This window comes from Thunnus maccoyii, chromosome 21, assembly GCF_910596095.1.
Source record: "Thunnus maccoyii chromosome 21, fThuMac1.1, whole genome shotgun sequence".
Classification (NCBI taxonomy): Eukaryota; Metazoa; Chordata; class Actinopteri; order Scombriformes; family Scombridae; genus Thunnus; species Thunnus maccoyii.
The window spans coordinates 12,639,579-12,653,255 of record NC_056553.1 but is presented as its reverse complement, the minus strand read 5'-3'; the positions used below and the strand labels follow the sequence as shown (position 1 = coordinate 12,653,255).

Here is a 13,677-nt window from a genome sequence, read left to right as displayed (position 1 = left end):
TTTTAGTCCTGAATCTACACTGAGTTTTACTGTATGCATCTGGCCCCTGGTGTCTCCCTGTGCACGCTAGTGATGCAGTGGCAAAATAATGACAAGGTGACCAACGCTTAATTCCAAAAACCTGTTATATTTTCATTACTTTTCATTCTATATTTCGTTTAAATAACATGTAAAAGACCTGTCCCATGGCTGTATTCCTCAGGATGACCCTGAACCAGTCTGGGTCATGCTTTGCTGGAAGTGACATTTGCATAAAAATAGCCTAATGTTGGCCTCATAAACAACTAGACGAGGGGGGCAGCGAGCCTTACTGAGCGTAATTAGGCCAGTGTGGAACTATGCATGGAGAAAAAAAATGTATAAACTGTTACAGCACTGTTGTGGGTCCCTTTCATACGAGAAATGCAAAAAAAGAAAGAAAAGTGCAGATAAAAAGTACCAGGAGCTTGTGTCTTCTATCTCACATTCCCAGCCAATGTGCTTTGTTTTTCTATCTTCTACATGGCATTTTAAGATAAGAGTAATAAGCCCTGCAGGAGCTCCCACATTGCACACCAAATAGGAGCTGGACCAAACCAATGTGAAGTGTACCAAAGGCAGGTGTTATTTTTTGTTCCTCTGTGAACCAATTCCAACATGCAAAGAATGAATGATTTTATTGAAAAAGCTGCAGAAAATAAAACAGACTTTCATGTGGCACTTAGTATTTTAATATATAAAGGGGGTGCAGTTGTGTGTGTGTATGTGTAGGGAATCACAACATTAATCTGTCAGTTGAGGGTCAAATGAAGACCACACAGCTCATATATTTGTATTGATATTTGTTTTTGCCTTTTAAAAAATGACACACTAAAGCAGAGCTATAGATTTTTATTACAAAGCCTTTATTAAAGCGCATTTTCAAAAGCAATGAGCAGCAGGAAGTTAATAACCTGCAGATGACATGCAGTCAGTTTGTGGTATAACTAATGTAAAAGTGTCCAAATGTCCTTGGTGCTCATCGGAAATTTGACACATCCTTCTCCTGGAGAGCAGCACGCTGTCAAATATCTCCTGTGCAGTGAAGAGCTGAAGAGAATCCTGATACATACTGTAGCTGGCAGGAATCCACACTGTACATTTAAAACTGTGATTTTCTTTCTGACAACATTGATGGTGTGGCATCCATAAAACATGTCAAACTCTCCAGTCATTCAAAACACATCCAATAAATTCTCATCTCCCTCACACTCCATTTGTGTATATTATGCAAAATTCAGGAAATCAATCTCAGTTTCCCCTACATGAATGGCAGCTCCTGGAAGTGTAATTTTTTTCTGGAATGGCTATTGCCTCAGTGAGTTGGTGATTTATGATATGGAGTTAAACGTGCAAAAAAAATAAAATAAAAAATAAAGGTGTTTTGGAATAGAGGCACCTCAGGACTGCTTTTTCCACGGTCACTAAAAGGATTGCCTCTGATGTTTAAACCCAGCGTGGGCCATCGCAACCCTTTCACCCTCCTCCATTCAGAGATCATAGACAGAGCATTGATTTCTCCACACACGCGCCTGCTGTACTGTGGGTGTTGTGCAAATAGCTCACATGAGAGGGTACAGAATGGAGAGGTGTGGGGTGATCCGCTTTCACTCTCAATGAGGGATGAATGGACCCTGTGCAGGTCAGGGTCCTGACAGCTACTCGCAGAGCTGTTAGTCACAGGATCTATACCTGTCTAGACTAATACCGGTGTGAAGGTCAGGCCTGAGAGGGCATCGCTATGGCAATGATAAAAGACAGTGGTTGGAAAATGGAAATTAACATTTTCAGAGTTGGTTTAGACTTTGCTGCCATCTACTGGCTGAGAAATTGAACTGCTTATATCCCAAACTTCAAACACAGCATCCAAAATCTGAAAGACATGTAAATTCTAAGTAGGTTTTGAGTAAGTTATGTGTTTAAATGGCAAAACTAAGTATACTTAAAAGTAATAGTGGATGATAGTGAAACAACTCCAGGAATGGCCAAGAAAACAAAAACAACAAACTTGGTAATGACATTTTACAGTTACAGCTTGTTTGGCATCAAGTATAATTTTGTCTTAAAGGACGGGTTCACAGTTGTTCAAGTCTGTCTTAAAACAATATTCAGATGCACATATGAACAATAAAAGAGGTTTTCTTCACTGCACTCATTCCTCATGTTCATACTAGACGTTAGAAGATCCCCTCCTCATGCACTTTCAGCGTAAGTGATGGATGTGCAGCTGTTATTTTGTGCAAAAATGTATTCAAGAGTTTATTTGAAGCTTATACGAGGCTTCGGCCATCCAGTCTAGTCAAACTAAATTAATATAATCCAAAGTTCAAGTCTTGTCAGAACCAAATTCACTCAAGATATCCACTTGATTTGACTAATTTGGACTGCTGACACCTCATATTAGCTTCAGATAAAGTTTTTAATTTTTTGTGTCCTCTATCACTTACACTGAAAGCACATTATGACAGTATGAACAGGAGGAATCATCACAGTAAGAAAATCTATTTCACTGTTCATAACAGTACCTGACAAACTGTGAACCTGTCCTTAAATACCGTTCAGTATCTTAATGTCTTACAGCAAAAACTGTATATGATAACCATTATTATACAATTTATACTGCATATCAGCATGTAGTGTGGAACTGGGCACAGTAACTATGTCCCACTTCCAAACATCTAAGCAGGCACAGGGAACTATTGTTCCCACAATGCATTGCAAGGAAATGGAAGTACTTGTATCAGATTTCTAATGGTGCAAACAGCATTGTGAAGATAGCAGAAAACAAAAAATAACTTAAATCTCTGGGGAAAAAAACAACATTTTGCTGCCTATTTGTGAAGTTTAATTGTTTGGCATGAATTGGCACATGTATTGCATGATTTAATGTGTGATGTGGGATTGGGAAAAACTGTAGAGACATGTTTAATTTTCTAAAAAATATAATTTTATCAACATCAAGCACGCTCACATTAATCATACACAGCATATTCAAGACCTTAACAGAAGGTTCAATTCAGTGTCTAAAAAAATGCAACAGGGCAAATAAGTGCAATCATTCAGGTGATATTTATCTATCAAGTAACAATTTCAAACTGTAAATCATAATCAGTCAATTTAAACTGTACCTGATTGTCACTGAAGCTTAACCAATGTGTCATCTCTCATTTATATTCAGTAGTTTTGTGTTAGTTGTATTTTAATCAAAACATGGGACTGAAGTGCAGAAATCAGCATCATTTTCCTTCTCGCTCGGCCCACTCACTGTACCCTCCTTTATAATGTCTCACCCTGAGAAAAAGAAGCATAAGAGAACAGCTTTATCTTTGAACACTGTGGTTTCTTTTTCTACTGAACAGTAACCTGGCATTCAGTGAAACAAAGCAGCATCCAAGGACTTTGTACTCTATCTGCAGCACCAGAGCTCTACACTGATTAATAATTAAACAAATGAAACGTGTCATTTTCTGCTCTGGGTGGCTCCACTTCAGCCCAGCCGACAAAATTGAAATCTTTTTCCCTTTTTGTCTGGAATTGAATACGCTTTCTTTTATTTGCTCTTTAAGTGTCAACTATCCTCTCACTGTGACCTTTGATTGGGTGTATCTGCCTTTATTTACCTGCTAAATCCCAGCTGACGGGCGATGTCCAGTGCTTTGGCACTCCTGTTGCCACTTTTGCAGTGAAACACCAAGTTGTCGTCATCTTTCCCGGGTGCTTTCACATCAAATTTCTGCTGAAAGTGCTCAGGGGATAGCTTCAGAGACTCCTCCAGACTGCCCACTAAATGCACACAAACAATATAACAGTAAAAACAAATAGAAAACCACTCTTTTTACACCTGCACGTTTTCACACTTACATGGGATGTTGACAGCATCTTGGATGTGTCCGGCCTGGTATTCATCAGGATTTCTGACGTCAAATAGCTGAACGTCATGATTGGACAACATGATCTTCAGCTGGGTGTAGGTGACCACTGAGGCTGAGGAGAAAATATAAAAGATTACAAACACTTCAATATGAAATTACAATCAGTTCTGTGTCAAATCAGAGCCAGTTTGGGCAGCTGTAAACATTTTAACTCACCATCAATTTATTTAACAATAACTGGTGTTAATTTAGCATCTATTGCTGGTAAATGTTGTTGTTGTTGTCTGCTTTGAGGGTGAACTAGACCTTTCCCTGTTCTTCTAAACCCAGGCCACTGACTGACCATTGTTGTCCATTTGAAAGAAAAAGGCCAGTCGACCAATCTCTCGTTTTAACACTAACCTGCCAGATTTAAAATACTGTAGAGGCACATAATGCTGTAACTTCACCACTATAATAAACACTATAATACCCAGCAGAAAGTAACATGATATGACACGCAGGCCTACAGGATTATTACAGGGTTTTAAGGTGATTCCTGTATATCAGGAAATATGTTTTACCGCTGTCGGATGCAGCTCCACATTTTGGACTTGAGGTTGTAAAATCCCGGAAAACTGAACCGAGAGCCGGGTAAGATCTGCGATTCACTTTCGCAGCTGCCTGGCAGAAACTTCGTAACAGTAAGTGAGTCAGCATCGTGCAGAGGGTGCGTCATGCAGGCTGCTGCAATGTGTACTGGAGTCCGTTGGTTACATCTCAAGTCTCTCATCTACATTTCACTCACTTACGTCTTAGTCCCTCCCACTGAAGATGCGTGGAGAGACGCAAAGAAGCCACGCAAGGAGAGAATAAAAGAGAAATGAGACGTCCTTTCCTTACGTGAGGCGACATCCACTCACGTGCACTGTTCTGACAAAGGTGCACAGTTATCACTGCCAGAGCAGCTGTTTTCTCTCTGTGGTCTGTTACCTGTTTAATAAACACCTGCACATGACCTTCATATATTGTGTCCTGCTCAGAGACGCATGAACCATTTCTATACTGGCAGAATGCGTTTACATTGTTTACCCGTTATTTGCATCTGTATTTATTGATATTCTGATTGAAAATTCATTATTCGATAACTCATGATTAATATGATTAAGGTGTCTTGAACACTGGAGATTATTTATTAGGCAAAATGTTTCAGAGAAAATGGAAAAGATGTAGCTCACATCAAACCCGACGCTCAGGAATTTTTCGCCTCACATGTGATTAAATGGAAATTGTAGTTTAGTGAAATTTATTGAAAATTTTCCGGTACAGGATAGAAACACTCCACACCAGACTCTACAACTCAAAAAACATACAACAAAACAATACAACAATATTCTTATTTAAAATAATAATCATTTCACAAATGATCACAAATAAACTTATGATTATATAAAATATCCTTTGTTTGTTAGAATTTATGAATGAATTAATACATTTGATGATTTAAAAAACACATATAACACTACACTGCAGTCATTACATAAACTAAAAATCACAGAGGATAAAAACACAATACAGCCCAAAGACTTATTTTCATTGCAGTCATCTAGTACAAGAAAAACAACAACAAGACAGCAAATGAAGACAATACAATCAACATATAAGTAGCAGGCGGTGGGGTGTCAGCATGCTCATGTTTTCTTGGTCATATAAAGTTAGAATTAAAATTATATGCAACATGGTACTTTGTAATTTTATCCAGTCTATTTTTACAGTTTACTGAAGGAGCATTTAAATGTTAATAACATTAAAATGATCCAGTCCAAACTGCAGTCAGGACCACAAATTGTCAACCTGTCAATAAGATTTGAAATACGAATTTTCAAAGTTAGTTCAGCCTGTTTGCTCATTACTGTCATCTTTGTCCTGTTACAACCAGAAACGCCTCACTTTCTTTCTCTCACTTTGCCAGTAACTCTACAAACACCTCCATCTTGTCTCCAGCCTGTTATCTATGCAAGTCACTGTGGGGTTTTATAATCTGTTCTCGTAAAGATTTGAAGGTACATCATCTCTAAATTAAAGTCTATCACAGACTCTGGTTCAGGACGCAGACATCCATGTCTGGTTTTGGCAATTGATAAGAAAGCTCTGGTGACAGACAGCTACTTAATTTTCTGCAAATTTTGACCATTTCAAAGAAAATGTGCTGTCAGAGGACAGTTCGCTGGAAGAGTGGGACCGTGTCGATGTTTATACGCAGTTTGAGTATCCACAGTCTCAGCTGATTTGTGCATTTCAGATGATATCAGCTGGGAGTGAAATAGAGCAACAAAATACCCTGTAGGCTTCAGCTTGATTTTGTCTTTCCCAGACATCTGAATGATTTAACTCTTTCCAGCCTTCAGTGCTGCTCAGATCCTATTGTTTAATCAACAAAGTAAGTAAGTAAGTAAGTAAAACTTTATTTATATAGCACCTTTTTTTAAACACAGGTTACAAAGTGCTTTACAGTGACATTGGGACACAAAAACCATGAAAGACACATTCAAGAACACATACAGACATCTCACACATACGAACACAGCAAGCATACAGTCATCACCCAGAGCACAGACTTGAATTCATGAAATGTTATGAGAAAGCCAGTCTAAAAAAGTAGCTTTTTAGGTGTTTTTTGAAACAGTCAACAGATTCAGCTGATCTGATTGAAGTGGGGAGATTGTTCCAAAGTCTGGGTGCCAGGGCAACAAAAGCACAGTCGCCTTTGGTTTTAAGTTTGGCACGTGGTACGGCCAACAGGTTTTGGTTGGAAGACCAAAACAAAGGTCCTCTAACCACACTTTTTTGCTTTTATATTTACACCAACTATCTGTTTTAATAGAGTTTCCCTCTACTCTGGTGAGTTTTGTCTTTAAAAAATCTTTGATTCAGTTGCCACCTATACATTTTTCACCATCATTACACACTTTCATCATTTTGGCAGCCTCCCAGTCTTCAGAATTGTACTGGTCAGTAAAAACAGCTCTTCCATCACCACCCACCACCTCTAGACAGAGGAATATTGCACATAGTTGAACTCATCTCCCCCATGGTGCAGCTCTTCCCCATCTGATGGCACAATTCAGCCATTGTGAGGGAATGCATTCGGTGTAGCCTCATTATCACTTTTTAACCTAGCGTTCATTAAAGCACCTCTTCCCTGATTCTCAAACTCTCTGTCCCCATACAGCTGCACTCTACAAAGTCTCCACACACACAGCAACTTTGGTGTTATTTTTCCACTGCACAATAGTGTATCATATCCTTCTCACAGTGCAGTGCAGGCTCAAACAGCTATGTTTGGATTTGTTTGAGCCTGCACTGCAAACGCAATCATTAGCACCGCAAAAATAGCCATCCATGTTTGGTGTCTGGTTCCACGGAAGACCACGTCAAAACAACTATATCTTCCCTTGAGTTTCTTGTAGCCTGATGTTGTGCTCAGGGACAGACAAGAAGAAGAAAAAAACACTGTCTGCTACCTAGAATTTTGTGTGTTTTTCTGCATTTCACAAATCTTTACTTTTTGCTGGAGAGTTTGACCTCTTTGGGCTCTAATGAGTTTACAGCCATGCTTGTTGCTCTGTGAGGCCTTACAGCGGTGCTTTGAGCTAACAATGCTCACTTCAGTATAACAATGTTCACATGTACATGTTTAGAAGGTTCAGTGCTTACCATGTTCACCATCTTTAGCGTTTAGCAAATAACAGCATGTTAGCATTTGCTAATTTACACTAAACAATAAGTACAGCTGAGGCTGATGGGAATGTCAGTAGTTTTGAAGATATAGTTAGTTAGTTATGAACTTTATTGTCCATGTTGTAGGAAATTATCTTTGGTTTCACCACATAGCAATAAAAAACAATGCAGGTTAATTGACAATACAGGACAATGATGAGGACAAATGAAAGGGACACAACATCAACAAACAACATTTAAAATACATAAAGTACAGTATACATTTTTAAAACATAACTATAGTATACAATAATCAAAATAAATAAATACAGTAGAAAAATAAAGTTATGTACAATAAGACAAAGTAGGACAAAGGTAGATCTTTATGAAATTCAGATATGCCTTCAGCATCCTAATTGCATTTGACAAGAAAGACTTGCTGTACATATTTTGATGAGTTGTTAGCGAGCTTTAGTTAACAGTTAATGTATTCTCAATAAAGCTAAGTTGCTGATTGAGTAAAAATTGTTTAAATAAATAATGTTAATCTAAATAACTGATGATTAGCAATATTAGACCAGCAAACACATTAAGTTGTGAATCTGCCATATAAATCCATCTGCATCTCAAAGACTACTACCGTTATTCAATAATTCTCTAATTTGATTGCGCCGCGTGTAGACCCTCCCCGACTTCCAGCTTGCAGCGAGGGGCTTCTCGTCTACAACGCCTCCCTGAGGGTAAAAGCTCAAAGCGCAAGTGGTTCCCACCCAAAGGGTGGGAAAGACCACCAATATATTTGGTCGTAAAGGAAAGTACTGGACAAACAAAATGTTTGACCACATGATGGTGCAAAATAAAAAGTCAAGGCTTCACCAAAGTTATGAGGATTCATCCTCTGGAGACGAGGTGGTGGAACGACTAACAGACCGACTGAGTGACATTGCCATCCCTGACACCATGCTACTAGCATGGCTAAAAAATGATTCAAATGAAGCTGTCTGAGTAAGAAACATGTTTGGTTGAACTGGTTGCAACTCATTGGTTGGCGATAAAGGATCACAAGCTCAAAAAATATCAGTGCAGTAGTCAACTTGATTAAAGGCTTTTACTTATTGTTTCAACCAGACTACTAATATCTGCTCCCTGCAAAATGACTTCTGGACGAATTTAGTAAAAACTAGTTGATATTGTCTGTCTTGCTGCACATCTTGCCAGGGACTCTTTATTGGTCTCAGCAGGAATTGATTCAACACAAAAGCCTACCTGGGTCAGGTGGCTGAATATAGAACTGGAGGTATTTTATTCAGTTTTCCACTGATGGATCTACTCATCCTGTCAGATGGAAATCAGGATGAAGATTTTCTGTCACAGTTGATCCTGGATTTGTCGTACTTGTCCAAGAGATGTCCTAATTGTGTTTCCCATGTGCAGTTTGGCATCCCTATCCAGTCAGGCAGACATCTCCCTGCCAGTTTTGTCCAGTTTGTGTAAGATAGTTTGTCTCCATTGATCTGTAAGATTGAATTCATTTATCTAGAACTGGAAAAATACTGTAGGTTGCATGATGGGGATGATAGATGTCTTCCAGGCCAGGTGGGTGTTTAGATAAACAGAGAGCTTGATCAAAAGATATTACTGAGCCTTTAAGTCGATCAAAATGCCACACACTTTGTAGATTCTGGTTTGCACATGAAATTGACACTCTTCTAGGGGAACCACACAATAAGCCTTTTGGATTTTTGTCTGTCTGCACTTCATTTTATCTTCTATTTATACATTGTGCACATAAATTAACAAACATGTCCCTGTTCAGCCACTAGTCAGGTTTCAGGCACTGGTGTTGGGCACTAAGATCAAGGCTCTTAAAAAACCTGAAATTGAAAAACTGCTCTTTGTGGATGTTGTAAGAAGCACACTTATCTAAAATAGCACAGAACTGTAGCTATGGTACTTACTACAAACCATGAAAAATGGCCCAAAGGTGCACAAAAGTATGTGGACACTCTCTTTGTTCATCAGACTTTGAAACACAAGTAGGGCTCCCCAACCTGGAAGGTAGCACCCATTGAAGGGGTCACAAAATAAATCTTAGTCTTACACATAGAAAAACTAAAATTTGTAACAAATTTGTAACTAACAAATATGTAAATGTAACAATCTGAAAATCAATGGTGGAACTGCTCTCAACTCATTAGCATTAAAATGTAGTTAAAGTATTGCAGTAAAAGTAGTGGTTTGGTCCCTCTGACTGATATATTATTATATATGACATCATTAGATTATTAATACTGAAGCATCAGTGTTAGAGCAGCATGTTACTGTTGTAGCTGCTGGAGGTGGAGCTAGTTTGAACTACTTTATATACAGTTAGCTAGTTTAGTCCTGTGGTTCCAAACCTATGGGTTGGGCCCCTCCAAAGGGTCACCAGATAAATCTGAGGGGTTTTGAGATGATTAATGGGAGAGAAAAGAAGAAAAAACAAAGTTCTGATGCACAAATCTGTTTTCAGTTTTTGGACTTTTTCTCTAATCTTTGATTTTTGGTGAAATATTGGATCATTTGAACATTTATTGAAATGAAACCGTGTGAGAAGTTTAGAGGGAAAAATCACTATTTGGTGGAGCTGTTAACAACTCACAGACATCTGAAATGTGACCCCGACTACACACTGCTTTTTGTAAAACATCAAAAGCAAAAAGGTTGGAAACCAATGTTTTCATCTTTAACGATGAGTTGTATTTTAAAAGCTGGTTATATTATCCATTGTGTCAAATCTTTATCTGAAAAGTAACTAAAGCTGTCAAATAAATGTAGTGGAGTAGAAAGTAAAATATTTCCCTCTGAAATGTAGTGGAGTGGAAGTATAAAGTAGCATCAAATGGAAATACTCAAGTACAAGTACCTCAAAATTGCCTCAAATAAAGTACAGTACTTAAATAAGTGTAATTAATTACTTTCCACCACTGGACCTGATAAGTAATTTCCTCTGGCCTGTTGAGTGATTATCACTGTCACAGCTGTTGTGTTACAAGAGGAACTGGACAGAAAATTAACATCAACACTCACAAAACCTGTTCAGTGAATGTGTGGAAAGTTTTTTAAAGCATAACTGGACTACAGGGATGGTTTTAATCCTGCTGCAGTACAGGACACTGTGCATCTGCTCTCCAGCATAAATGACTAAAAGAGGAAATATTAGAAATAAGGAAAGCTTATAAAGCTGTTTGGGTGATCCGTGACTCATTCTCCAAATCTCCAAATCAGCTGTTATATCAAAACACAGCTCAGCCTCAGACTAACCCACATTGCCTTTAAAGAGGGAGAACAAAGAGGAGTGTTCAAATATATTCTCAAACTCTCCGTCTCTGATACTTTAAATGATTTATACTAGAAATATAAAATTTAGTTTGTGTGGTTATTTTCAACCCAGACTTTATTTGTTGTTTTAGCCAGTTTCTGACATGATTTAATAAAACAGCCCCTCCTTATGCTAATGGTACGCTCCAGAATACAGTTATATGAATCACTGACAACTTGAGCGCTTCCAGATCCGACACAGTCAGTTTACTTCATTTATTTGCTAATTTTCTGCTCTAAAAACTGTCACAATGTCATGTGGAGGGCTTGGTCCGTTAAATCCTGCAGACGAAGCAGTTCAGAAGATCTGTCAAAACGTAAGTAAAAAACAGGTATTTTTAAAATTTATTACACTTTCACTTTGCTCTTTGAAAATTGTCCAGTTTCTGCACATTTAACACAGCCTGTGTGTAATTTTGATGTTGATGTCACCTCATTATAACGCAGATGAAGCCCCACGCAGAGAAAAAAGCAGGAAAGTCCTATGATGTCTTCAGGGCCAAGAGTTACAGGTCACAGTTGGTGGCTGGGACCAACTACTTCATAAAGGTAAATAAAGAGGTTTTTTTAATGCATATAAACTCAACAGATCCATGAATGGTAATAAGCTACTTAGTCTCTAGCATGATCATATGAGATAAAAATATCTGTTTATACAGCAGTTCTTTTCAGCTCTATAGCTAATTCTGCATTTTGCATTTTGTTATTTGGCAGCAGGGCTGGTGATATGAACAAAATCAAATATCATGAAATCTAAAACAATATCTAGTCTCCTATCACAATATCGATGTAATATCAATATATTGCCCAGCCCTATTTGGCAGTCTGCCAAATGACAAAATGCAAAAAAACAAACAAAACAAAAAAAAGTAGCTGTAGAGTGGAAAGGAACTGCGCTTTCAGCTCTTTCAGCTCATTATTTTGGATTTCTGGCCGCAACTTTACTGTTTTAGTTGAGTCTCACAGCTCTCAGACTCATAGCGTCATTTCCAGCCGCAGCAGGTTGTTTTCAGCAAAGTTCTAAAAATCCACTATATGTTACATGTCATCACCAAATGGCAGACAGACAAAGTTAGGGACCAGCTACATTTACTCTCTTATTTAAGTACTGTACTTTATTTGAGGCAATTTTGAGGTACTTGTACTTGAGTATTTCCATTTGATGCTACTTTATACTTCCACTCCACTACATTTCAGAGGGAAATATTGTACTTTCTACTCCACTACATTTGTTTGACAGCCTTAGTTACTTTTCAGATGAAGATTTGACACAAAGGTTAATATAACAAGCTTTTAAAATACAACACATTGTTAAAGATTAAACCAATTGTTTCCAACCTTTTTGGCTTTTGACATCTTACAAAAAGCAGTGTGTAGTCAGGGCCACATTTCAGATGTCTATGAGTTGTTAACAGCTCCACCAAATAGTGATTTTCCCCTCTAAACTTCTCACATGGTTTCATTTCAATAAATATTCAAAATATCCAGTATTTCAAAAAAAAAAAATCAAAGATCAGAGAATCCAAAAACTGAAAACAGATTTGTGCATCAGAACTTAGTGATCATATAGGTGTTTTCAGTCTGCCCAGGATGAAAACATCTTGGCTAAGAGTGAAACCAACATTCTCAAACTGTGCCCAGCCTTTCAGAAAGAGAACTACAAATGTGGTTCCACTCTTCCTCTCTGTGAGCTGTACTCTTAGTTCATTGTGGAGGTACTGGATTAAATCGTAGGTTTCACTCCAGGCAAAGATATTCACATCCTGAGAAGACAGTAAACACCTCTGTGATCACAAAAATATCTTGTATTCATCTAACTAAGTGAGCCCAAGCTAGACTCCAAATGAATGTTGATGTTGCTCTGTGTTTGCCAGATTTGTAAATAAGCGACTGTTCGCTAACAAGTTTGCCATAGCAGTTTAGACAGATCATGTTGATGTATCTTCAGCTTGTTTCTGCTGACTCTAATGGCCAAAAAGTCAGTGAATGCAGTCCTGAAACTTTGCTAACTTTTTCCTTGCAGGTGCATGTGGGAGGACACGATCATGTTCACCTCCATGTCTGTGAAAAACTCTCATGTTACGGAGGAGACCTGGAGCTGACTGATATGCAGCAATCCAAGAGCCACCACGACCCTATTGAATACTTCTGATCGGATCACAAACCAAGCAAAGAGCCTCATTATAAACAATTATTATCAAAATGCTCTACTTCTTTTATCTTGGTTCATTAAATAAGAACAATGTTACATGCAGTTCTCCTATCATGATGATAGGAATATGTCAAGGAGGAACAATTTTGTACAAGATGAATTCATAAATGAATCAGATTTGCTGTGACTCTGTTAAGTGTTGTTTTTCTTTCTGTGGTGGTTTCTGAAACTGAAGCCTATTCACTATCGTAAGATTACGTTTTGACTAAATTGTTGTTGACATTGCTCAAAGTTCTTGATTGATTTATGGATCTTAAGATGACAAAGTCCCTCCTGAAGCTGCTTCAGTCTGGTTAAAAAAAATCAATTCAGGACCTGATGGTCTTTATTTCAAGTTTAGGGAAAGTGTTGTCTATGTTTATAGATATTTACTGCCAGTATCATTGGAGTATATGAAGTATGGTATAAAGTAGGCATTAAATCTTCAGCCTGACATCCATCATGCCAAGCCTTAAGCACCTTAAACACTATCTCAAAATTCTTGAGGTTTGATGCACCCACTTCCTCTTGACCTTT

The 13,677-nt window shown here is 38.0% G+C and overlaps 2 protein-coding genes across 2 annotated transcripts; one reads left to right on the top strand and one right to left on the bottom strand.

The window, feature by feature from the left end:
• Positions 1 to 2,942: 2,942 nt before the first annotated feature.
• Positions 2,943 to 4,686, bottom strand: si:ch211-161h7.8 (thiosulfate:glutathione sulfurtransferase). Its single transcript, XM_042399704.1, has 4 exons — positions 4,454 to 4,686; positions 3,880 to 4,002; positions 3,639 to 3,801; positions 2,943 to 3,309 (listed from the first exon to the last, which is right to left on the bottom strand). Exons 1-4 carry the CDS (start codon positions 4,587 to 4,589, stop codon positions 3,255 to 3,257), a joined length of 477 nt encoding a protein of 158 aa, XP_042255638.1. The 5' UTR covers positions 4,590 to 4,686; the 3' UTR covers positions 2,943 to 3,254.
• Positions 4,687 to 11,132: 6,446 nt separating this feature from the next.
• On the top strand, positions 11,133 to 13,288 carry LOC121888072 (cystatin-B-like). Its single transcript, XM_042399345.1, has 3 exons — positions 11,133 to 11,266; positions 11,397 to 11,498; positions 12,973 to 13,288. Exons 1-3 carry the CDS (start codon positions 11,201 to 11,203, stop codon positions 13,099 to 13,101), a joined length of 297 nt encoding a protein of 98 aa, XP_042255279.1. The 5' UTR covers positions 11,133 to 11,200; the 3' UTR covers positions 13,102 to 13,288.
• Positions 13,289 to 13,677: the final 389 nt, after the last annotated feature.